This window comes from Clinocottus analis, unplaced genomic scaffold (assembly GCF_023055335.1).
Source record: "Clinocottus analis isolate CAN_PGR_092001 unplaced genomic scaffold, fCliAna1.0.p SCAF_4, whole genome shotgun sequence".
In the NCBI taxonomy this organism is placed as follows: domain Eukaryota; kingdom Metazoa; phylum Chordata; class Actinopteri; order Perciformes; family Cottidae; genus Clinocottus; species Clinocottus analis.
This window is the reverse complement of record NW_027176153.1, coordinates 5,060,817-5,086,908: the sequence shown is the minus strand read 5'-3', so window position 1 is coordinate 5,086,908 and position 26,092 is coordinate 5,060,817. Positions and strand designations below refer to the sequence as shown.

General features: G+C 42.2%; 1 protein-coding gene across 5 annotated transcripts in view; it reads left to right on the top strand.

The window, feature by feature from the left end:
* The first annotated feature begins 889 nt into the window (after positions 1-889).
* The window catches only part of vps13d (vacuolar protein sorting 13 homolog D), a 52,848-nt gene continuing 27,645 nt past the window's right edge, over positions 890-26,092 (top strand). For 2 of the 5 annotated variants that reach the window (XM_068597107.1, XM_068597105.1), the window contains exons 1-29: positions 890-1,383; positions 1,623-1,810; positions 2,288-2,365; positions 2,983-3,173; positions 3,537-3,617; positions 4,358-4,474; positions 5,758-5,862; positions 6,109-6,279; positions 7,746-7,846; positions 7,934-8,102; positions 10,099-10,200; positions 10,404-10,593; positions 10,819-10,998; positions 11,536-11,666; positions 11,811-11,865; positions 13,067-13,240; positions 13,657-13,787; positions 13,870-14,002; positions 14,123-16,393; positions 16,497-16,648; positions 17,529-18,581; positions 19,134-19,224; positions 19,358-19,484; positions 19,570-19,750; positions 21,293-21,475; positions 23,970-24,129; positions 24,235-24,451; positions 24,890-25,061; positions 25,233-25,348. In XM_068597107.1, coding sequence (XP_068453208.1) covers positions 1,714-1,810; positions 2,288-2,365; positions 2,983-3,173; positions 3,537-3,617; positions 4,358-4,474; positions 5,758-5,862; positions 6,109-6,279; positions 7,746-7,846; positions 7,934-8,102; positions 10,099-10,200; positions 10,404-10,593; positions 10,819-10,998; positions 11,536-11,666; positions 11,811-11,865; positions 13,067-13,240; positions 13,657-13,787; positions 13,870-14,002; positions 14,123-16,393; positions 16,497-16,648; positions 17,529-18,581; positions 19,134-19,224; positions 19,358-19,484; positions 19,570-19,750; positions 21,293-21,475; positions 23,970-24,129; positions 24,235-24,451; positions 24,890-25,061; positions 25,233-25,348 — 6,929 coding nt within the window. In that variant the 5' untranslated portion in view covers positions 890-1,383; positions 1,623-1,713. Of the gene's footprint in view, positions 1,384-1,622; positions 1,811-2,287; positions 2,366-2,982; positions 3,174-3,536; positions 3,618-4,357; positions 4,475-5,757; positions 5,863-6,108; positions 6,280-7,745; positions 7,847-7,933; positions 8,103-10,098; positions 10,201-10,403; positions 10,594-10,815; positions 10,999-11,535; positions 11,667-11,810; positions 11,866-13,066; positions 13,241-13,656; positions 13,788-13,869; positions 14,003-14,122; positions 16,394-16,496; positions 16,649-17,528; positions 18,582-19,133; positions 19,225-19,357; positions 19,485-19,569; positions 19,751-21,292; positions 21,476-23,969; positions 24,130-24,234; positions 24,452-24,889; positions 25,062-25,232; positions 25,349-26,092 lie in introns of all 5 variants that reach the window. The other 3 variants (XM_068597106.1, XM_068597103.1, XM_068597104.1) reach the window with 2 other exon arrangements.

Here is a 26,092-nt window from a genome sequence, read left to right as displayed (position 1 = left end):
CCTATCTTTCATATCCTTGCACTGCATTTAATATAGTTTAGATTGTTTGTGGCATTCATGGCCTTTATTGGTAGCGACGGAAGAGGGACAGTCAAATGTGGAAAGAAAGATGGAATAATTCTGTCTCTAATGAAACCAGGAATGCTCCAGAGGGGCACAGGTTTGATTCCCGAACCTAGATGTTCCTTCTGTGAGGAGTTTGCCCGTTCTCCATGTGGCAACGTGGGTTCCCTCCATGTTCTCTGGTTTCTCCCACAGTCCAAAGACATGAGCTCAGGTTTACTAGCGGCTGAACAACTATTGTTTACTCACAGGCCTCTCTTCTACTATTTTGAAAGTTGGTTATTTTTACATCTGACATCTCAGGTCTTCATCACACTGTAGTGGAGATCCTATGAGCTGCTGAATGCTCGTTCCAGCTGGTCTCAGTGCAACAGCGACCCCCTGCGGAGGACCCGACAACACGTTGCCTACCTCGATTTGTTTTTTGCGAAGTCAGCCTTTTTTCTCTTTCGTGGCTGTGTACGAAATTTTGATCATTCAGATAACTAATCACAAATACGTCAGGGATATATTCTCACCACTACTATCCAAAACAAAAATATTGTTTTATCTGTCGGATCAATATTTAAAAAATACTACACAATCCTAATTAAAGTTTTATAAATAACTTGTATCGGAGCAATTGCATTACATTGCAATGTTTTTATCTAGCCCAGTTAGCTATTCATACCAGATAATACAGCTGTTGTTAAAAAGTTAAGGATACGGTTCAAATTCGTAGCGAAATACAACAAGTATCACTTTCCCCGATTTACTTTGAACGCCACATGAGAAGAACGGTTTGTTTTCGTCACATGACAGGAAGTATGTGTCGGACGTTCAGCGTTATTAGGAAGTGTGTCTGTTTACAATGCAGCGATACACAACTTTGAAGTCTCGAATTACAACAATTACCCATTAGCTCATGGAGTATTACGCGTGTTTTCAATGAAAACGGACGAGGCTAGTTTCCACCTTAAGTCCTTTTTGCCGCCAGCTGTCTCTTTTTGGTTGTGAGTGACGTTACTCAACCTTCGCGAGCTAGTTTTAGCCAAGTGGCTAGCTCAGTAAGATCACAACCTTGCCCTGTCCGTCACCACAACAACGCTGCGTGTTGTGTTGAGTGCTAATGGTGACAGCTTTTGTTTTAATCTGTTGTCGTTTTATATGTTAGTGAATGTCGGAACACTGCTTAACAGTCATCGGAGTGCAGCCCATTTAACTAACGCTAAGTCCTGTCCTGAGTGGGTTGACGGGACATGACCCGCTGCTGACGGTGCGTTAGGCTGGCATGGATTCAGTGCAGCTGGGTGGATGGAGAGCGAACTGTCGTCTAAGACGGTGAGTGAGAAACACGGCTGTTTGTTTGTTGATGCTAACTTTGGTGACTGCCAACATGGGATAAGAGTGGGCGGTCGATGGTAAGCCTTCGACTCTTTTAGGTCATTCTGTCACTCACTGTAACCTGTCATTGATGCGACGAACGTTTCCTTTTGGTGTCTACCGCCAAATTGTTGCTTGTCAACTTACAAAGGCACTACGTCTTTACAGATTAATAAAACATGTCCTCCGTTTGTCAGACATTGAACCCTATCAGGGCTTCAAACCAGACGGTCGTCAGAATTTCCCCCCAGCCCTTGGAGTAGCTGTCATCAGCCCTGAGCCTCCAGGATGTTGGAGGGCCTTGTTGCCTGGGTGCTAAACACATATCTGGGAAAATATGTCAGCAACTTGAACACAGATCAACTCTCCATCGCCCTGCTGAAAGGTAATCCCACGTGCATCCATCTATCTGGTCACTGGTTAACAATGAACATTTTCCTTCTTCCTACTCTGCCAGAAAATATGCTTGCACTGACTCAATACTTTGGTTGAGTAATCCATCAAAGTGAAAATTATTTCTGCTGAACTGTATTATTTCATCTACCCATTTGCAGAGGATGCCTAAATAACAAGAGCACCTGACAGTACAGTTCAACAGCACCCTTCTAAATGATCAAACAGCACTGAGGTACTCCTGTAGCCAGGTGTACCTAATATACTGGCCACAAAGTGTATGTTATTTCAGAAACAGATTTCAAACATTAAAAACCAGGGGAGTGATCCTTTACGTGAAAACACTCATTTACTCACTGTTATAAACAATTGTAACGGGTTTCATTGAAATGCTCAACACCTGTTGAGGAAAGTGAGTAAGACCAAACGTGGCAAAGACGGTGTTTGTCTGTTTGCTGTCGTTCCTCAGGTGCAGTGGAGCTGGAGAACCTCCCTCTGAGGAAAGATGCCCTTCGAGAGTTTGACCTGCCCTTTGAAGTTAAAGCAGGTAAGGCAGGCTAATGACCTCACAACATTTAATTGCCACTAACAAAACCGATAACTAAAGTGGGGACTTCTCTTTAAGGCAAAGGCAGCATATTTACTGTATGGCGGAGTCGATAATACAGCCTCTGTTTAGCATTCCTCTTTTGACTTGTAGGTGAAATGTCTCAACGAGCCCATCTGTAAGTCTGTTGTAACAAACTGAATCAGGATTTTCCTGTCAGGTGACGTGTGCTGTACAGTAAAGCCGAAGGAGCAGCATTCTTCATCATACATACCTGCTATCACCTGCTGCTTGCCATGTGGACTATGGTGGTTGGACAGTAAGAGGGCGATGTTCAGACACATCTGACCCTCATGTTTATGAAAGGCATATTTCTTTTAAACCACATGCCTCCAGTTTTTAATGTACACTGATGATTGGGGCAAGGTTGAACATTTAAACAACTCATTTGGCTGTTGAAATGTCAATACAACACTTCCAGCACACAGTTAGAAGAGATTATCCCAAACACCATCTAATCTGGATCAGAAAGGCTTGATTTGCATCTGGTTTCGTCAGAAATGACCCACAGACTGTTTCCTGAAGTGTGATCCATGCATCACATTGTCTCTTCCTAGGCTTCATTGGAAAGATTACTCTCCAGATCCCTTTCTACCGGCCTCACAGTGACCCGTGGGTCATTTCCATGTCCCAGCTCAACCTGATCATCGGCCCCGCCCAGCAGCAGGAATATGACGGAGAGAAGGAAAAAGAGGAGGAGAGGGAGCGCAAGAAACGCCTCCTCAAGGCGCTCGAAGACAAATTCAAAGTAGGTGGATGAACACTGGATTCGTGGGTCAAACACTGTGTTTTTGTTTGACCCATTAATGGTAAGAATTAGTCATCCGTCCATCATACTAGTGTTATGCTCTCTATGAGCATTACAGATTTACAGACTTATTTCTGGTGATTTCACAAAGATTTTAAAATGTGATACAAAAGAGAGCATTGCTATTAGATTATTCTGGTTGCAGCAGGAACCGTTTCCATGTCAGAATTATAAACGAATGGCCTTACCTAAGTTGAATAATGGGATCCCATTCAGTAGCTTAGGCTTCTTAACCAAATTTGTGTTCATTGTCTCCTTCACTTATTATTGTGTCTGACTTATGTATATATTTGTCTCCTCCAGAGTGAGTGTGAACAGAGGGGCGAGTCTTACTGGTATTCTGCCACGGCCTCAGCGGTCACTAGGATTGTGGAGAACATTGAGGTAAGCCATCCAATATTACGAGAGCTGGGAATGTATCAAAAACAACAATTGTATTTGTTAGAGCTGTGAATCTTCATGAGGCTCAGGACTCTTAACCCTTATTGTTTGCTCAGTTTTCTATATGACTGCACATGGCTACATTTTCATCAATTAATTTAAGAAACCTGATTAAGTTCTGTCACTGCATCGATGTAGAATTGTCCGCATCGCGGTGCTTCTTGAAATGGAGACATTTCCACACCTGTAGTATCCATTTATTCCAAGCCTATCCTAAAACAATATTCAGATGTCTATATGGACATTGAATCAGGGTTTGCTTGCTGTAATTATTCTTCCTGTTCATATTGACCAAAAAAAAGATCTCCTCCTAAAGGTATCTGAATGTAAATACTGGGGAACAAAATATGAGGCTTCAGCAGTCTGAGTCAGTCTAATCAATTATCTACAGTATCTTCCAAAATGTGCACTAAAAAGGCTTCAGAGGAGGAATCTGGTCTTTTAATGGCCAGTATGACCATGAGGAACAATTCCAGCCAGTAAACCCTGAGTCAGTTTACATATGGCTTGGCTGTAAAAACAAACTGATTAGGAAACAAAAGAACCATACACAACATAGACAAGATGTAACCCATACAAGCGTCAAAATTCCCGAATAAGTAAATACCTTCCAATTAATAATTTGGTAGTTGGTCATTATTGAGTTACAGATTGAACTTTAATTTTCTTATGCCTATGTGTAGCTGAAGATCCAAGATGTGCATCTTAGATTTGAAGATGACTTCTCCAACCCAGAGAAACCCTTTTCCTTTGGGGTTTGCATTAACAACGTTTCTGCTCAGAACCCATCCAAAGAGACGGTAAGGGACTTAAACTCACACTTCCTTTTTATGTATGCTTTTAGTGGATAAGATGACTTATATGTTTAGTGATGTTCATGATACAGATGCTACAGTAGTCAGCTTCTTTTTTTAAATGTAACACATGCAGTAGGCCAGTAATACATTACATTCACTGTAGAAGTGTTTCTTGTAGTAATAACTTAGTATCTTCTGTTTATGATAAAGGTGCTGCAGCTCATGTTGGCTTGATTACTAAATAATTTGATTCTATAAAAGTTGACCAGATGACAAATTTTCTACCATAAGTTGTGTCTCGAAGAGAAAGTGGACTATATTGCACATGCTGCCAAAACATGAACAGTTTATAAGATCTGTCAAAAAAAGAAGAAGAAGAATAGTCAGAATAGTGCCAATGGAGGTGTCTGATTAATTCTTCATCAGAGTTACGGCCAGTGTAAAGAAGCTGTTCCTGTGTCTGGTGGTTTTAGCGTACATAGGGCGCCAGTGCTTATGAGGAAGTTTGTTATCCACTGACAGGTGGTCGCTGGTACGGTGAACTGAGAGAGTTTGTGTTAGTACCTCCGGGATACCTCCGGGATGAAAGTGTTGAATGCAGAGCTGAAGTCCACAAACAGAACCCTTGCATATGTCCCTGGAGAGTCGAGGTGTTGCAGCATATGGTGCAGTCCCATGTTGACTGCATCGTCCACCGACCTGTTTGCGCAGTTTGCAAACTGCAGGGAGTCCAGCATGGGCCCTGTGAGGTACTTCAGATGGGTCAACACCAGTCTCTCAAAGAATTTCATGATCACAGACGTCAGGGCGACAGGTCTGTAGTCACTTAATCCTGTGATGGAGGATTTCTTGGGGACCGTGACGATCATGGAGCCCTTGAAGCAGGAGGGGACTTCACACAGCTCCAGTGATCGGTTGAAGATGGGGGCCAGCTGGTCAGCACAGGCTTTCAGGCAGGAGGGAGACACACCGTCCATACCCGGAGCCTTAGATATGATCTTTTTGAATCCCTTAATATTAAATGTTGTCCCGAATAGTGAGATTGATAAATAATGCTACACGATAAGCGGGCTTCAAATAGAGCTTTCGTTGGTCGATAGTGCTCGCAGGGATTGGCCCCAAACGTCCTGATCATCGGAGCACCCTTCTCTTTATTTATGGGATCACACACGACATAACGATACTTACAACATATGGCATGTTGTGGGGAACATTATGTCGTGGGCGATTCAGGACTACCACATGTCTGTATTTGAGATTAACAGGGATTTTATTTTTATCTGCAGGTCCAGAAGCTTCTCCGACAAAAGCAGCTGGAGATTGAAGACTTCAGCGTCTACTGGGATACTCAATGTGAAATTCTGGGAAGGCTGCCCGCAAATCAGATCCAGGTCAGAGACTCAATGGACTCCAACATTTTGGCTCCCTAGAGCTTATTAGATTGTACTAACGCAAACAGCATTGATTGATAGGGATTTGTTGTACTTAGGGTTAGAAGTGACTTCCAGGTGTATTTAATGCCATACCATAGCTGGTGATTGTCAGTAATGAATCATTGCTAGTGTCATCCTTCTGAAGGATCCTGTACAAGAGGTAAAGTTCCATAGGAGTGGTCTGATTGTTTTCTCACTGCACAGGATGCAATGACCCAGTGCATGCAGAGCCGGGAGCATCAGTACATCTTTGAACCAGTGTGTGCCTCCGCGCTGCTCAGGAGAAACGCCTCCAAGGAGTCTCTGAGGTCCCGACACACCCCTCGAATCGAAGGCCAAGTTCAGCTGGAGCCCATGTCCTTACGACTGTCACAGGTCGGTATGAACACCTGATGCCCTGACTTGTCACAAGGAAGCTGAATCCACAGGTTATACCTCTCAGTGTTATGAGACACCAGCCTGAAATTCCTGGAGGAGACCAATGATCCTTGTACTTCAGATTTTCCATCTTCAAACATAAGCCTATGTAAATAGAAACAGTTGAAATAATAAACAATTCATATTTTATTACTTAAAACCATTTTCCTGTGGGCCCCTGCTGTGACTTGCCGTTTTCCAAAGTCAGCTAAGCACCTTATTAATGAGTTTGTCTTTATTATTTAGTCAAGTTTTATTCATTCCCAGATGCACTGGTGTTTTTAATCTTTATTCAAAACTAAAAGTATTCACTGATTATGAAACACACAATTTTGATTATTGAATTACTTCTTTTTGAAAAGTTATTGTATAATCAACCCAACAACAATATTACAGGTTGAGGGAATATTTAAGGAACCTATATTTGAAAATGTAAGTGTAAGTAATCTCTCACGAATCCGCAACTCCTTGCCTTTAAAAATAATTAGACTTACTTTCTGCATAAATATGATTATTACTTATGATTGCTCCTTGAGTTTTTTAATTGTATTGATCGGTGCCTTCCCATCATGCCACAGAGTAATACTGCACATCTTTTGAAAGATTACAACCTAAAGGAGCTAAATCTGCAATATTAACCACAATAACACAATCATTGACATGTTTTAAAGCATTTTCAGTCAACACTGGTTGAAATTAAAAAATTACCTACTTTGACCTGAATCTTGCTCGTACCATAACAAGCTTGGTATAGAACTGACTGTCTCCTTCCGCATATGTCATCTGACGTGCTTTCAAACGAGTCTGAGGACCAATGAGATCGCAGGACCTTAAAAATAGAAAATAAAAACTCCCGCTTCGCAGTGCGAGACACCAATACTAATCAGTATGATACTCCCACAGTTTCGTAGGTTACAGGGAAGTTACTTTGAGTGAAATCCACTGTTGTTACTGTAGATACATGTAGATACATTAACTTTATATAATACTCACATGTAATTATAGTCAGATCTATCATGCTCTAGATGAAGCAGTTATATTATAAATCTATTAATTCACACTATGTCAGTCATGTTTTTTTACTTCTCATTTTAAACTGTGTTGCTTTTATTTTGAATTATGGCGTTACCTTCTTCGTACCTACTATTAAATTACGATCAATGTACGGAGCTTTTATACGAGTCATACGAGGCATGTCATGTGTTCAGCATAAATAACCATGACGACCCAGTAAGAAGTAAACATCTGAACTGAAAACCCATAAATTGTGTTTTTTGTTATCTACGTTGGCATCTTGACTGTAAGGTAGATGGGCGGGACAACTGAGTGTGATTCAACTCTTGTTTGTGAGTAGAGATGGAGATCTGCAGTCTCCTGAGCATGCTGACAAAGCAGTGACTGGCGGTGTGTTTGTTCTTTTGTAGGTCCAATACCAGCAGATAATGGCATTCCTTAAAGAGGTGGACCGTCGGGAGAGAGAGATGCTTTACCGGAAGTGGAGACCGAAAGTGCCGATTTCTGGGAAGTAAGTTCACTCTTATTTAGTGGGAACAAACAGTCCTTTGATCCTTGAGTCAGATCTGACTCTGTAATACATTGTTTTTATTTGCAGCTGCCGGAAGTGGTGGATGTTTGCCATCCAGGCCAACCTGAGTGAGATCAGGGAGCAGCGTCGGCGAGGCAGCTGGGGCTTTGCCTTGCAGCGGGCACGAGATGCCCAGACCTACACCAGCCTCTACTTCAGAAGGCTCAAAGGAGTCCAACTAAGTCTGCAGGAAGAGGTACTACACTGTAATGATCTATCAACAAACATTTAAGGAAATATGTTGCTCATATCCCCAAATATGAGTCTGAACAACAAACTAACAAATGTGTTTGATATTTTCCCTCTCATTCCATTTATTTTACTTACACAACTCAGAAAAAACGATCTGATTTACCAATGTCACAAATCTACGGAGCACGTGCACAACGCTTTTCCACTGAGAGTTGTATAGTTTATTAGGATGCTCAGGCAGTAGTGAGTTAGCTCACTCACAAGTTAACTAATGGGGGGATATACTAGCATGTATCTAGCAGACTGTGAACTTTATGCTAACTTTATGGTGGAAAATGTATTTATCAAAGAAATGTTTTACTTTAAAATGGATGAAATTAAAGAGCTAGCATGCTACATCAAGCTACATCCCACATGGTCACAGCTAACAAAACCTAGATGTGTTAATAATTTCTAAACTGTTTACTTAGGCAATAAGGTAGGAAAGGCAGTATTGTATCGTTTAATAATGTACTGTTCAAGGATGTTGTTAGGGTGTCGTCTCCTGTTTTATGCGCTCGCTTCCCGCTAATGACTCAAGCTAGAAATGACAACTAACGGTCGCGCAATTTAAAACACCTGTTATTTTCAGCGCACACTGATATAGAACGCTGGTTAATGTAAACAGGCTGTACAGTACTTTATGGCTGAATAATATCCACAACGTGATTCACTCTAAACCAATCAGAATGCTTAATTAATTTGATCTACCCGTATTATAATTTACTTTAGGCTACCACTTGGTGGTTCACTGGCATATCATAAAACACATCAAATATATTTACTCCAGTAATATAAACTCACCTCCATGTAGCCCTTTGGCTCAGACAAAGCACTAATGTTGGCAGTAGGGTGGCTGCACAGAATGCACTGTGCATGCAGAGGATTAATTCCGAGTAATATTGACCCCCTTGTAATATTTCTTGGTGCCTTATCACCGACTGTTAATGTGTGGATTAACATGCAATCAGTCAAAACTTCTGCACTTAGCTCCACAACAGCTCTGAAGTCCAAATCCTCTCACAATACTGTGTACTCGCATTACATTACATTAAATTTCATTTAGCTGACTCATTTATCCAACTTACAATAAGTGCATTCAACCGTGAGAACAAACTCAGAACAACAAGAATCAGGAGAGTACAATTTCTTTCATAAAGTTAAACTACTAAGTGCTACTTGAGTGCTTCTACTGCGCAACCTTCCTTATTCAAGGTGTCTTTGAAAAATATGTTTTTAATTTGCGATGGAAGATTTAGGCACTTCCTGCTGTCCATATGTCAATGGGGAGCTCATTCCACCATTGAGGAGCCAGGACAGCACTCACGTCTGACTCGAACACATTTGCACCTCAAAAACAGACACTAAGAAACTTTCTAGTGCTGAAAAGATCTGTTTATTGATGCAGTTCTTGATCAACAGTAAAACATAAAATGCAACTACATAACTAATGTATTGTTTAAGTCAAATCTCTACTTTCTAGGCTCACAAATGTGAATATGTGGTTGTCTATGACAGTGAATAATATCTTTTGAGTTATGGACCATTGGTCTGACAACCAGTTACTTGAAAAACTCAATTTGCCCTGTGTGTTGGACATTTTTCAGTAATGTAATATAGACCAGATGATTAATATATTCACCACATTAAATGATTGATAGAATCAGTGGATTCAGCAGGAATAAAAATAGGAATTAGTTTCCACCCTAGTGCCGGGTTATACAAGAAAAGAAGCCTTTTTCACAACCAGGTCAGAAATAAAAAAAGTTTCTAGTTGTTCTGAAGGGCCCACACTGGAAGGTGGCCTGGACAAAAAGTCATGGAATTGGCTAGATTCAGGGATAAAGGAAACAATGAGGCATTCTTAGTTGTGTCCCCTACACAGCTTACTATTCACAGAGATGATGTACTTTCAAACAGACTTGATTGCACTCATGCCTGAACTTGTCTTCATCACCTAGAGCGAGTTGGAGCGAGTGGAAGAGGAGCAGACTTTAGAGGAGCTGCAGTGTCTCAGAGAAGTTGTCCACGACTGGTTTCGAAAGCAGGAAGAGATGGCAGAGGTGAGCTGAGATGATTCATGCACAAATTGTTCAGTCGTGTTTAAAATACAATTTCCAATAATTCCAGTGGGCTTTGTGGGCCTTCTTTGTGCTTTCAACTGATGACACAAAAAATGACTGCCACAATCATCCATCAAACATTCACCGAGCCTCTGAACTTAGTTATAATTTCAGTCTGTGTTCTTCTTGTGCCTGTTTTCCAGAATGTGCGAGAGCCCAGCAGTGAACCCCAGCCCTGTTTACACACCACGTCCATCCCCAAAAGTGGGAGCTCAGGAATGATCCAGTACCTGCAGTCTTGGTTCCCAGGCTGGGGGGGCTGGTATGGAGACTCCCAGGACCCAGACAGGCCTGAAGAGCTCCTGCCAAGCCCATCCTCCTGGGACATTTTAGGTGAGAGGTTCACACCTTCTCTGAGGCCAGGGAAGGGCTTTTTTTCATTTCACTTTTCATTTTAATTGCATTATATATTCTGTTTCATCATATAATTAATTGAAGTCTCGACTCTGTATAATATATTATATTGTTTTGTATCATCTGGTATTCTGTAGTGTTGGTTGAAATTGTATTTTAGGCCTTCTGGCTGCTGACCCTGATGATATAATGCTTCTCTAGCAGAGACAGAAGACCTGTTTGATCCGTTAGAGGACTCTAACACTCTGAACACGTTCACGAGGCGAGATCACCTGTTTGCCCGGCTGGAGTTCTTGCTCGAGAAGGGTGGAGTCACGCTCTCCCACCAGGACCGGAAGGGGGACGTGCTGCACGAGAGCGGGGTCATCCAGTTGGAGTTCTCAGGTACACAAATGTTCACATGTGTCAGGGTTTTCTGGGTTGAGAGTGCATCAATATGCCAGTTTGATCAATAGAGTCAGACATTTATAATACAATTCTCTCACCTTTATTCATTCAGGGGAGAATTTTTCTGAGAGCAATGCCCCAATACAATTATTATCTGATCACTGAGCAGATTAAGGGCTTCCCTCTTTTCTTGCTGTTTTTCACTTCCTACACACAGATTTAGGAACCGTTCAGCCACCACTGGCCCATTAGTTAGGAGTGGGTGATCTGGATGAAATGTTGCTGTACGGTAAATGTATATAACCATCTGGATTAATAGAGTTATATAATAAAATATTTTCATTTCAGATTTTACAAATCAAGGATCTTTATACAAAATTATGCCTAAATCCAATCCCATGTTCCCATCCTGCTTATTAAATCGCCCACAACAACCATTGGACATATGTTGGTCTACTGGTTACATTACATTATTTATCAAGGAAAATTTCAATCTTCTCAATTTTCTCATTGACTGTGACCTTGCCTCCATAGGTGTGAACGTGATTTTGGAGTCCCTCCCTCGCTCCGAGACCTCCCTGCTATCTGTTAAGCTAGGTGGTTTGTTCCTGAGAGACTTGACTACTCAGGGCACCATCTTCCCCGTCCTAGTGTCTCCCAAAACGGTAAGCAGTGATGGACCGGGCTGGGCAGAGAGCTCAGAATGTAGTAAAGTTTGAAAATTTCCGAAATAACATGATATTTGTCTTATGTTCTACTGTGTGTTGTATCATGCTTCTCATATTTTCTACATCTGTCAACTGATGTAGGACAAAGTTGTTGTTGCTATGAATCAGCCATCTGGACAGTCCAGCAGTTCCTCTGGTAAGATTTCTCTTTAGTTTTGTAGTCATATGTGGCACTTCAAAGACAAATTCACAAAGAACAAGCTTTTCCATTAGAGTTGAGAGTTTTTCACCTTTGGCAGGTCCTTAAACACTGTATGTCCAGAATCTTTCTTTCTACTTCTGAAAGAATAGTTCAAGGCTTAACTTCATGACCTTGCTTCTGAAGGTGAATTCCACGGCTCGCTCGAGCATTGGATGGGAAGTGAAGTTTAAGTCTGGACTCAACGGGAGTACAGCCGTGGAGCTAGGCCTAAAAAATGCACTATGATATAATCAAGTTAACCTGCCAATCTTTTCTTAATTAAACCGTAGACACTGCAATACTTGAACTGAGCTTGTGGTAGGGTCAGATTGATTTGTTTTATTATTTTTGATACTTTTTCATCACTTCGCCTTACTGTAGTGCAACTTGGCCTCTGCTCAGTCACCTCTACAGAGTAGCTACATTCTGGTTATGTTGCTCACAAAATATCCACAGTTAAAAATATTATACATTATTATACATCCAATCCTGCCTCACATTGGAATAGAAAGCTCCTTGAACCTTGAACAGATATTAGGTACATTTTACTACCTTGTGCTGCGAAGGAAGTAGAATAGATGAGCGATTCTCAAGGTATATAAATGACATGAAGAAAATGGAGTTTCCTTGCTGTATAGTTTGTATAAGTTTAGAGCTTGCTCTGCTGTTATTCTGTCTTGTTCCGTGTGCAATGACATAGGCTGACGTGTTTTAATTTGGAGACAGATGGTTGAAATCATCGACGAATAGGGCAGTCCTCATCAGTATTTTCTGTCCATCCAAAATGTTTAGTCTGTGTGGTGTAATGACATGCATAAAATGTCCCGTAGTTCACATATAAAAGTGTCCTCGAGCAAGACATTTTACCCCTAGCTGCTCAGAGGGCGCCTCACAGGGCAGGTGACTGCTACTTCTGTAAGGATGGGTCAAATGCAGAGAAAAATTTCCCCAAGGGGATTAAATCAAGGATAATTTCTTTCTTCTATATACAGCCTCGAGGGGCACTTGCAGGGCTTTTGACTCTTAGTTTTGTTTATCTGAATCAACATCTCTTACAGTATGGATGTGCAGTGGTGGCAGTGTGAGTATTAACGCACCATACTCCCTCCAGCTTTGATTCAATAGATACCAGTTTGTTTTGTTTTTGTGTTCTCAGGATGCAATGCAGAGTGCTCACCAGTGTTCGAGATGATTTATGAGCGTAATCCAGTGAGGTGTAAGTTTGAGAGGAGACTGGAAGTGAACACTAGTCCATTGAACATCATCTACAACCCACAAGCAATCAAAAAGTTGACTGAGTTCTTCTATAAAGGAAGAGTTCATACCTCAGGTAAGTACTGAAACTCACTGCCCCTTTTTTGGAGTGCATACATTTTATTTTGTAAGAAATTGTGCTGAGTAATCATATCAGACGTAAACGCTTTGTCTCTCTTTATTCCAATCTACATCAGAGCTATTTTGAAAAGTAAAATAAAACCTTTTTGTGCAACAATGCAGAACAAAATGACAGTTTTCAAATTTAATTTAGTTGGAATTTCAACCACTAAATTCTGATTATTAAAAAATACATTTCTGTGTGAAAGAAGTATATAACTTCATAAAATCTCTTACCATAACTTCAAAGAAACAACAATTGCTCACCCGCATTCTGAATTCATTCAAACCAAGTAAAAATAGTAATTTCTAATTTACTTCTGATACCATCAGATTCCTGTATCTGAAATATGCTAACTTTTTGACATTTAGGTTTTGGATATCAGTCAGAGTTGGAGCTGAGAGTAGCCGAGACTGCCAGGAGGCAGTACAATAAGCTGAAGATGCAGACCAAGGCAGAGATCCGACAAACCATTGATCAGCTTCTCGTGGGAGAGTTTATCGTAAGAGTGATATGCTGGATGTAACCTTAAATTATTGGCAGTTGAATTGTTTCTAAATACCACTGATGTGTTTGCTTTATAGGAAAACAGTAAGCGATGGACAATGAGGTTGGACATCTGCGCGCCCCAGGTGATTTTCCCTGATGACTTCCAGTCAGAGAATCCAATGCTAGTTGTCGTTGATTTAGGCAGGATTCTTCTCACAAACTCTCAAGGTAAAACAGACAACCATTTTACCAAATATAAAAAAATAAAAAGTATGGACCCAAATATCTTCAAGTGTTTGCTTATAGATGTTTCTAACTCATACCTGTTGCTATTCCTTGTCTTTGAAGAGGACACCAATGCCAGCTCAAAGGCTACTCAACCTGAGTGGGAAGACATGAGTGATGATGAGTACCAGACACCCCTTGCCACTCCGCCCGAGTCTCCCTCACCTGAACTCGACATGCCTTTCAAAGAACGGCGCAAAAGCCCTGACCTTCCCAGCCTCAGATCCCCAGAAAGTACACAGGCCTACAGCAGAAAGCTTTATGAAAAATACACATTGTCCTTTAAGGATCTCCAGATAATGGTTGGTCGCTTTAAGGATAACTGGAAACACCTTCAAGAGAGTGAGGTTGGGCCTACTCATGTGGTTGAGAAGTTTAATGTGCTGCTGGAGCTTGAGCAAAGACTTCGCTACACATCAGACCCCCAGCTCCCTGGGGCTGTGCTGTCAGGAACTCTACCAGACCTCAAGGTCCATATCAACCTTGAGAAGATGACCGCCCTTAGGAGTTGTCTGGCTAGGCTAAGCAGTCCATCTATGACTGAAAGGGACAAAAGCCAAGAGAAAAGCCCACTTATAAGGTCACCCGACCCCCTTACCCTCCGTCATGATAAGATATTTCAGAGAGATGACAGCTCCTGGAAGCTTTATGGTTCAGCCAAGAACCTGACCCAGAGCGTGATGACATTAGAGCAGCACACACGGGAAGTCCTGGTGGAATCCCGTCTACTATTAGCTGAATTCAACATTAACTACATGCAGCTTGGTGTAGAAAGCGATGGGCGCTACATATCTGTTCTGAAGGTATTTGGCACAAATGCTCATTTTGTCAAGCGCCCTTATGATGCTGAAGTCTCTCTGACTGTCCACGGTCTTCTGCTGGTGGACACCTTACAGACCTATGGCTCCGACTTTGATCTCCTTGTGGCGTCACATAAGAATCTCAGTTTTGACATACCCACGAGCAGCCTCCAAGAGAGCCAGCCTTTGTCCCCTGTGTCGTCTGATGGCAGGTCCCCTGAGCATCAGGGCCATCATACGGAGTCGTCCTCTGGTATTCCCATGGATCGAATCTCCCCCTTCAGTTCTTTTCTCAAAGACCAGGAGGCCCTCATTAAGCTTGAATACCAGTTTGTGAGCTCAGACTGCCCCTCAATGAACCTGGACAGCTCCCTTCAGGTGACAAGCATGCAGGTCAATAACTTGGACATTATTCTCAACCCTGAAACCATGGTAGAGCTGCTCAAATTCCTCCAGAAGTCTTTTCCCAAAGAGGAAAGCACTGGGACATCGTCAGTGCAACAACACACAACACAGCCTAGCAGTGAGGAAGAGGATGGGACATATCAGGTCACCTATGACCAGAACAAAGAGCTGACCGTGGAGATCCACCGTCTTAACCTGCTACTCCTTCGGACAGTGTCCACTGGCACAGTCCTGGGTGCTGAGAAGAAAGGGTTGAAGATTGCCACTGCCTGCATCACTGGCACCAAGGTCAATGTGTCCATGGGCAGTCGGTTGGACATCAATGGTTCACTCGGATCCATGCAGTTGGTGGACCTGACCCAGGAAGGTGGCAGAAGCCAGTTTGTGGTCAGCATTGGTACTGCTGATAGTCCCTCAACTCTTGGCGGAATAACATTCCTTGCTGACACAGGAGGTTCTTCCTCAGAAGCTTTAGATTTTCGCCTTGTGGAAAAATCTCACGGGGAGTGTTCCTTGCAACTTCAAATGGCATCATTGCACTATAACCACTCAGCCAAGTTCCTGAAGGAGCTCAGTCTGTCTGCCAATGAGGTAGAAGACAATTTCCGCTCCATGCTGAAAAGTGCTGCCACCAAAGTGTCAACAGTTCTAGCCACCAAGACGGCAGAGTACAGCGGTATGGTTTCGCTCTTTGAGACTCCCTCACGGAGAACTCGAAGCCTGAGTCAGAGCTGGCCTTATACATTTGAGGAGGAGGAGGATCTTCCCATGGAAGAACCTGAATCCGCCTTAGACACATTCTTGGTGAAGCTGACCCTTAATATCAGCATTGAATCCCCAGTTGTGTCGATTCCACGTAAACCTGGACACCCTGAGCTCTTGGTTGGTCACCTGGGAAGCATAACAATCCAGAATTTTGTGACTGGGCAAGACTCTGAAGGAGAGAAGTTGCAGGTGTTGGTGAGGGATATTCGACTGTATTCAGTCAACATGAGTCATTTGGTCTTGAAGAGGGCACTCAGAGGAGATAAGGCTAGTGGCATGTCACCATCCCATAATGCAAGCATCAATCAGGATGAACCACAGTTCACACGTCATGACTTCTTCGAATCCCTTAGCCGTGGAAAAGGTGACTGTTACAAATGTGTTTAAATGTGCTTGGTAATGTGATCATATATAATGTTTGTATGCAGCTTGTGAAGTATGCTCATGTAATCCATTTTCTTCATCAGCTTTCCATATATTGAAAGACACAACTATACAGTTCACCCTGGAGAAAGTTCCCATTGATGAAGACACCCAGTTCTCCTTCCTCAGTGCAGACGAGCCCTGCAAGAGCACAGGGTTACTAAGAATTGAGGGCAAATTTGTCAACGCTGTTCAGGTATGTACCATATCAACACTGTAAACTCTGAAATATAAACAGCTATTTAAATAATATACAAGACTCAAATACGTGCAGTATTTATATAGTTTCCAGCTTGAAGTAAGAAACGCCAGTTCCAAATATAGGAATTATCTTTATTTCAATGGCTTTTCAGTAAATGGCTTTTACAGCACTTATTCCGTCATTCCAAGAGTCATGTCATACTCTAAACACTCTGCCTGCTCTCTTGTTTCATTTATTGGAATTATTTTTTAGAAAGGTGATTGTTTTTACTCTTAGTAAAAAGAGCAACACAATGTGAGTATAACATGACTTCTGAGGAATAATGTCATAGACATGAACGTTGTCCTGAATTAATCAAGACTACGCATGAGCAGGGAGTATCAACAGCAAATCAAGAGGCTTCTTCCTGAAATAAACGGGAAAATTAGGAATAATGACATCTCTAATTCAAGCCTGTTTTAGACAAAGGCCTGGTTCCTTCTGTAATTGATATTGTTAAAGACTCCAGACAATATGGGATGATTTAAAGTACAGTATAGTAGATTACATTGCATTACATGTAGCAACCATCTTTACACCCGACTTGGAACAGAATTTTTTATATAAAGTTTTTAAAGACCCTGCACATCCATGGTAAACTATTACTGGTGGTGATAGCAGCTCTTATTAGGACAGGACACATCCAAGCTTTTATTATTCCTGTTAGTACATTGAGTTTGGTGACCATCCAGCATAGCTCCACTACCACGTCTAGTTGAGCAAAGGTCTAATCAACCAGAATATGTGATAATATTTGTTAAATTAAGTTACTTTTTTATGTGAAGTTTCTGACTGGGGTTATTCCTTGTATCAATATTTGACACTCTGGTTCTAGGTGTTCTTGTGCAAGCCTGTGTATGAACAAGTCCTCCAGACCTTGGACAATTTGTCCCTGATTGAGGAGCAACGTGTCACACCCAGCCACCTGCCCACCCCCCCTCCACCAACTCCTTCTTCCACCAGACCACATCGTTTTCCAGACCCCCAGGGAGGGCTGTTTGCAAGGGACCCTCCGTATCTTAACTTTTCCCACTCGTCACTCTCCTCCCCTTTGCCTCTACAGTCTCACCAACCTGCTCTGCACACCTCATTCACCCAGCTAAAAGTCACCTTACACGTGGCAGAACTGCAAGTCCAGCTCAGTGCAGACCTGAGTCAGGGCTCCCAGGGCTTGGTCAGCCTGCGTTTCCAAGATCTGGAGGGAGACTTCACCAAAGACCACCCTCATCTTCTGGCAGTCCAGCTGGCTCTGCGCTCACTGCTAATGGAGGATCTTCTGGAACCAAACCCTGAGTCGAAGTACAAACATTTGATGGTGTCTCGCGGAGCACCCAAGCCCTCCACCTTTAGTCCAAAGGAGTACCTTTCCCAAAGCTGTCCATCAGCATCCAATGCCCTGTTCCCTGACATGCCCCGCTCCCTGCCTGCTCACATGGAGGAGGCCCAGAATGTCTTCCAGCTCTACCAGAGGCATCCCAGCACCCCTTCAGCTAGCAGTCGCAAGTCCAAGAGGGAACCGGAGTGTCCCAGTACTCCACCTCCCTCTCCTACCTACCACACACCGTCCCCTCAGCCACCCCCAGACTTTGATGACTCCTTAGTTCACATCAATGTGCTGCTGGTGGACCAGAACCACCCTGAGTTCAAAACACGCTATGGCAGAGTGGGCCGAAGCGTGGACGTGGACTTTAACTGCTTGGACGTTTTGATCACACTGCAGACCTGGGTGGTTATCCTAGACTTCTTTGGTATTGGCTCCACGGCCAATAATCATGCAGTGAAGGTGCCCCCTATGTCACCTCCAACTGAGCCCGGACATCCTCTCTACGAGCCAGATCTCAGTGAGGAGGAGACCACGGAGGGCGTCAACACTAAAGTGGACCTAAAGGTAGGTCACTGGACCGAAATGGCGTGTCTGTGCAAAAGATGCTAAGAGGCTAAGCCCTGCACTCGCTGAAACACCAGCACATACTAATGGTTGCATGCAATTTTAGCAGTGGCTCTCCTAATTCTGCAGCGGCCTGAATGTAGTCGAAACACTGTTCAATTTTGTTCAGAAATGTATGTTGCCCAGAGGATGGTAGCTACTGACTTTGGTGATCATATTTTTTTTTTTTTGGTGTGTTTTTTACTCTAACTTACTCAATGAAAGGATAGGATTTAGAAATGTGGCATGCTTAAAAATAAATCAAATGTCATGAAAAGTGGAGTTTCATCATTGATAAAGATATGAGATGTGATAGTATATGGCTGTAAGGGCTTCATTTTACAGAGATATGTTCTATAATGACAGATTATTGGATGGCAATACCACATCCAGTATGGTGATTACTAACTCATCCCTCTGAAAATGTTTTATTTCTTATTTCTAGTCTCTGTATTTCTTGGTGTGGCTTTGCAGTGAATGTTTGATTTAACCTTTCCATGTTTTAATTTTTAGGTCCATTCTTTATCTCTTGTACTAAACAAGAAAATCAATGAGCTTGCCAGAGCAAGTGTGTCCAAATTGTCTGCTCATCTGGAAATGTTGGGTGCGTATCGACAAAGTTAAATGTACTTAGCTTCGATAAAAATCAGCCCTACACACATCATCATGGCCTTTGGGGAACATCATGGGAACATAAGTAGATGTTTAATATCACTAATGTATGTCTTGTGATGTAGATGGTGACCTGGCTTTACAAGGCAGTTTAGGAAGTTTGTCCCTGAGTGACCTTACCCCACATGGCGATCTCTACAGAGAGCGCTTTACCACACGAGGAGGGGAGGCGCTTATTTTCAACATCCATAAGTATGTATTGCAAAACAGAATTGTTCTGCATGCTCCTGAATAATCTGTCTTTCTTTGACTCACCTTTGTTTCCTGTTCCATTCAGGTACGGTCAGCCTGATCCTTACCTGGACCGGGAATGTGACATCAAGGTGTCTTTGCAGATGGCCTCGGTGCAGTACGTCCACACGCAGCGCTTCCAGGCCGAGGTGGTGGCCTTCATTCAACATTTCACCCAGCTACAGGATGTCTTGGGCAGACAGAGGGCTGCAATGGAGGGCCAGGCGGTGAGTGCTCCAGTCTGCACCAATATCGTTTGATAGTGCTTGATTCAGATAGCAGGCATACAGGTCCAATATACACTGTCATTTTTACGAAGCTTGATTGTGTCCAGACGTCTGTTTGAAAGTTCATTTCATGCGTTTAGCTTGTAGAAAGTCCTCTTTCCAAATAGATGACATGTTGTAAATAGAATTGAGAACAAAACACTCTACAATGGTTCAACTAAACTATAGTTTGTTGTATTCATGAAATTATGGATCAAGAATGAAGACAATTGTTGACATTGTATGGCTATGTTACCTGTAACTATGAAATTCTGATGAAGAGGAGGAAAAAATGTGTCGGCTACATTGAGGTCCATAACTATGTGGACCTTGAGTGACCTTAAGTGCTATCCTCAATTTCGCTAATGTGGTAGAGTGTCTGCCCTGTAATCACAAGGTAGCGGGTTCGATACCTGTCCTCTTCATATGAGGTTTCCATTATAAAACGCATATATTTTTCTACATTTACTCTGAGCGTTCAGACTAAGCCGGACTTTTAGAAACGCAGGACAGGTCTGTTTTTACTAGCTGTCTCATGAGCTGCCACAGAACCAGCAGCAGAAGTTGAGTTTGGAGACGTGATCCACTTCCTGAAAGTATATCTACTTTGCTCAGTTTGCTGCAGCAGTTGAGGAATCACTCTTCTCTGCTCATCTGGAGCGTGATACTTTTCAGCAGATGCTGTGTGTTTGTTCTGGAAGAGTCTTTCAACATTAAAATGTATGTTTGCTCATTTCTATCAGCATACAGGTCAGCGAGCATCGTTTGCAGTGAAAGCATATTAATACGTCCACGCAGAATTAAACTCTATTTTACTCCGTGACTTTAAAAAATATATATTTATCTGTTGATAATTTAGCGAGGGCGGAGTTCTGTGAATCATGGTGAGCGACTTGCACGGGAAACAAGATGTGGTGCACAGTTTTAGTTCAAGAAATATTCATTTTCAGTGACCCATTATCACCTCAAAGATAAGAGTAATTCCCTTTGAAAGATTTTCCACTGGGCAAATAAAAAAAACAAAAAAACCAAGCTTTAATATTAATAGAAATATAAGGTTATTGTAGGGTTAGCACTATTGGAATATCAGTTGAACAAGTCACAATTTAAACCTCAGTCTAGCTGCTGAGTAGAGACTAACTCAATAGTTGAGCCCAGTTTCACCTTTGTGGTTCAACAATGGTCGGGGGTCACTTATGCTTTTCTGGACTGGAAAACAACTTTAATGTCCAAGTTCAACAGTCCAAAACAATGAAAATATTGATTTGGTGTCTGAGTTATAGTGTTTTAAAAAAAATCTTTTTCAATAGTCAATGTTGAAGAAAAGAACATCAGCAGAACAGCTTATTCAAAACCTTTTAATTGTTGTGTGTATCATCCAGGAATATTCTTCCGCCGCTTCATGCTTAGTTTTTTCCTCCTCACCCCCTACCTTGTCTTTTCTCTGTCTCCTCTCTCTTGTCCCTCTCTTCTGTCCTCTCTGTCTTCTGTCTCTCTCTGCAGGTGCGTGATCATCCTCAGCGGGCTTCCAGGGTTCTGCTGGATATTGAGGCCGGCGCACCGGTCATTCTCATCCCAGAGAGCTCATCTTCGCCAAGGGTCATTGTGGCCAACCTCGGTCAGCTGAAGGTGCAGAACTGCTTCCTGCTAGCTGGGGCTCATGGGACTTTTTCCCTCCGAGACAAGGTAGAGAAACTCACCATGGCACATGCCTTTTTCCCTTCTCTGGTGAGTCATGCTGTCTGTTCATCTATCATACAGTGTGGCCTGGCTGTGCTTTCTCTCCCTCTTCCTTTGTCTAATTTCATTGTATTCATTCATGCATTGAATGCTGTCACCCAACTTTAAACATTCAGGATTACCTCACGCGCCTTGGCTTTTGATACTGCCAACATACCGGGTTTCCTGAAGCCCAATAGAAACCCTGCACAGAGGATTTCTTATCATCTTCTTATTCATTATAAGTCACCAAGCTTAGTATGTAAATGCTTAATGAATACAGCATTACCTGATCGTTTACTGTGGTATGCTTCAATAACTAAACCTTGTCAACAACTCTAATTGTCTTTAGCTTTGTGTAATTACTCACATGTTTTTAAAGAATCAGTCTAACATTATTGGTTTTATTGGCTATTTTACCAAGCATCAGAGGAGAAGAAGGTTCAGTGCCCTCTTATCAATGGCCCATATTATTGCTTGGTCTAATCCAGACACTGTTGCCTTTTCTGTGGAAAAACCCTATCAAATGACCAGAGACGGTAGATATGTCTGATAGCATCTCATGTCAAAATGTTTCTAATTATGCTCATGAAGAGTGAAAGGATTTAATGTATAGAGAGTTCAACTCACTGTGACTGCGTTTAAGCCGAGACCAGGTCGACATGTTAAGCCACCTTTTGTCACTCAGTGAGGTGTGAAGAACATTTGTTTAAGAGATAAGTGCTTTTGGGAGGCATCCACCAGATAACCTAAGTTTTGGTCTTTCATCATTGTGTGTTTTTTTTTAAGAATTTTGTTTTGCATGCAAATTCATACAAGGATCCATCCCATTACAAGGTACAACAGCATGCGTTTGCTTTGGCGTGAAGAAATGTTGTCACAATATAACTTACTTTACTTTGATATTTTTATCCCATTACCAAAAACTGTCCCGATAATATACTACGGACAGTTGACCACGTTGTACAGATGTGAGAGCATTTGGTTTGTGTTTGACAGCCATAATGCTGCTTTATTTCAGATATTCTGCTGATTTGGTGCTACATTACTTTAGTTGTAAATATTGTCCAGCCAGAGGCCTGTACTACGAAGCAGACTTTTGGGTTATTGAGGTAACTTCAGGGTGACTCTGGGTTTTTGGTTCCATGACAGAGGTTCACTTCTTACTGGGATAAAGCACCATGGTTACTTATGCTGAACACAAAACCTGCTTCAGAGCAGTAAAAGCTCCGCCTACTCACCAGTCCAGCTCGGTGGGCTCATGGTAAATGAACCTGTACTTGAATAGCACTTTTCTAGTCTTCCGACCACTCAAAGTACTTTAACACTACATTTACACACTGATGGGAGGAGCCACTATGCAAGGTGCCACATCAGTATCGTCAACCATTCATACACATTCATGGTTGTTAGGCTTAGTTATTAAGTCAGATAATCTAAAGATACCCTGGCTATGTTGAACCCTCTTCGTGAAACAGGTCTCTGGTTGGCAGTTTGCAGTTTGCGGTTGGTTTTGGGATGGACTGGGCTTTCTGCGGCGTGTGTTGCATGTATTGTTCAGGAATACACCAACTTTACAAGTACCTTGGATGTGTTTGTGTTGTATTACTTGTCATAAAGTTGTATTATAATGTATCTATGTTCAATCAACATATCCACATCCTGCACCAACACAACACAGACCCACAATCCTTACAACAAAGCAAAAGCAAGATAGTAAAAGTAACATGTAAGACGACACGTCGCCATGTTCTCCACAGAGACCTTTCACAGGCAGCTCTTATGATACAAAGTCATGTACTATGTATACTGATCAGAGAAGTTGGTGTATTTTATTGTACAATTTGATCCTAGAATACCAGTCAGTGTTTCGGGATTTTTACTTTACTGTCATTGAGAATATCTCGGTGTTTGACCCACTGGATCAAATTGCAAACAAATAGGTTAAATAATTCCCTTGTACAATAGTTGATTTCCTTTTGAAGTTACAGTACGAACTTTGCAAAAGACCAACCCACTACTGTGTTGAACTTTTCTTTCTGGCTCAGGAAATAATGACACAATGTCACTGAGTTCTTATTATTTTTATGGAGAAGTCAGTGAGCTATCACCTTTAGCAAACTGTAGGAACATTGACAGACATACATGTTCTCTTAACTTAATTTGACATACATTGGCACAAATGCCCCAGCCCTCCCATCAGTTGTAGCACTGTGCTCAACTGTTTAGAAGTTGAAAATTCTTTTATGTGAAGAGAAATTGGTACCGTATTTCCAGTAGTGAAACAAGGCAGAGAAACACAATCATTAGTATTTATTAAAACCATGGCAAAGTTTGTGCATTTTGTGTTCTTTTGCCTCTTTTAAAAAGTAATCATCTGCTTTGGTGAGGATGTAATGTTCATATTTCTAACTGGACTCAATGTGCAAGCGTTTCTCCCTTTTCCTTTGTCTTGATAAAGGAGCGTGTCCAGAAAGCAGCAGAGAAGAGAAGTGAGCAGGAGAAGCATAGGACCCCACCCTCCACCTCCAGCTCCTCTTCCTCCACAGGGTTTACCCTCGGCAGGCCGCAGGTCCCAGATGCATGGAGGACCACTGAGGGGGTTGAACCTCACAGCTTAGGTTAGCATGACTACATCGTTTGAAGAACTGTTTATACAGTTTATCTACTTCTGAGAAAGTCTTAAAATAGCTGTTTGTGCCATGTGGTGTGTTTTTTCCTTTTAGAAGAGCATGTGTGCCTGCTTGACTGCATTGCTCTGGACCTGCAGGAGATGGATATTTTTGCTGCAGAGCGTCTGCCCTGTCAGCCTAAGGACAGTGGTGGTAAACCTCCTGAGTCCTCAGACCTCATCTTTCCTTCGTACTCTGTCCGCCGCACCGGAGACAACCTGCTGAAAGACTGCTGCCGTCTCAAACTTAAAGTGGAACGCAACCTGGACAAGTACGCCCTGCTTTTTGATTTGTCGTGGCAAAAATTATGGCCTTTTTACAATAGACCATGTCGACGGCTTTGGCTCTGCACATTGCTTTTTTATTCCTACATGAGGGGGTTGCCGGAGGCATTGTGTTTTGGGTTGTCGACCCATCTGTCCTCCAAAAGTCAAGGTCACTATGACCTATCTAGGGATGGCCAATAGAGAGCAGTTGTTCACAATAAGACTGGGCTTGCTTTACTTTGAAACAACATTTTTCTCGGTAAGCAATCAGTAGGTATGAATGCACCCAGTGTCAGTGTGGTGGCTTGTTCCTTGTTCTTGTCCTATTCTGTGCACGTCACTGGACTTCATTTCTTCACTCGCACGTTAAAAGGCTCAAATAATAACTCTATAGGACCATACTTATAATCCAAACTCAGGCTTGTGTTCATGGTTGTCTTCAGGGAGCTGAGCCATGCGGTACCTGACATGTCCATTCACGGAAGCCTTTCGTCAGTACACTGCTCTCTGGACCTGGAGCACTACCAGCTGATCAGAGGGCTGCTGGAGAACAACCTGGGAGAGCCTGTTGAAGATTTCCTGAGACCCTACAACCTACAGGACCCAAGCATCTATGTGAGAGACCAACCATCGGGACAGTTTACTGCAGGCATCGACATCTTTGTAGCAACACTAATCTGCCTTCTGTCTCTTTTAATAATAGTTTGGTCAATGTATGTAATTTTCTAAGTAGTCTATGTAGCCTATATGTCCCGGTTGATGTACTGATGTTTTGTCTCTGCTCAGACGGTGTTGAGTGGAGATGTCTACACCAGCTTGTCATTCCTAGTGGACATGATGGATGTCAGTCTGGAGCTCTTGGACAGCCCCACTCCCACAGAACAAAAACGCTCGTTAGCAAGGTGGGCCTTCTCTATCTTCTTCCATAACACAGGGTTGATGGATATGTTTATTACTAGTGTACACAGACAGACAATAGAGCTTTGATGTTGGATTTAAATACAGAACCCACTCTTCTGATCGAATAATAAAGTTAACTTTTTTTAAATTCAGATATGCATATAGCAGTGTGTTCTTTATACTATATTTTTTATACTATTCAGATTTTTTTTTAAAAAAGAACTTTTTGCCTTCAATATATTGAATTGTAACTTCTCATGATAGTCATCATATTGCCAGATTCTTGCCAACCCGCTCTATTTATTAATCACAACCACTCTAAAAAGTAACTTAACACTGTTTCACTGCCCTTCTTCCTGACAATGTTATTTAAGTATGTTTTTAAATGATAGCCCGTGGACAGATCTTACAGCTCCAGACACTAAAGCCATCAACCATATGTACTGTGGACTCATATGTTGAAAAGAAAGACAAAATGTTTGCTGCCTGTGATGTGTTGCTTCTAATCATCATATGGCATGCAGTGTGTGGAGCTGCGTTCCACAACAAGACGGAACATTTATTTAACAATGCCAACAAGCATTACACTTGCACCAAAGCCATAGTCATCCCTGGTCTCCACACAGTTTGCATGTCTCAGTGTCCTTGAGCAAGACACTGAGCCCCCAGTTGCTCCCCGGGCGCCTCACGGCAGCACACTGCTCCTTAATCAGGATGCGGTTAATGCAGAGGATAATTTCCACAAG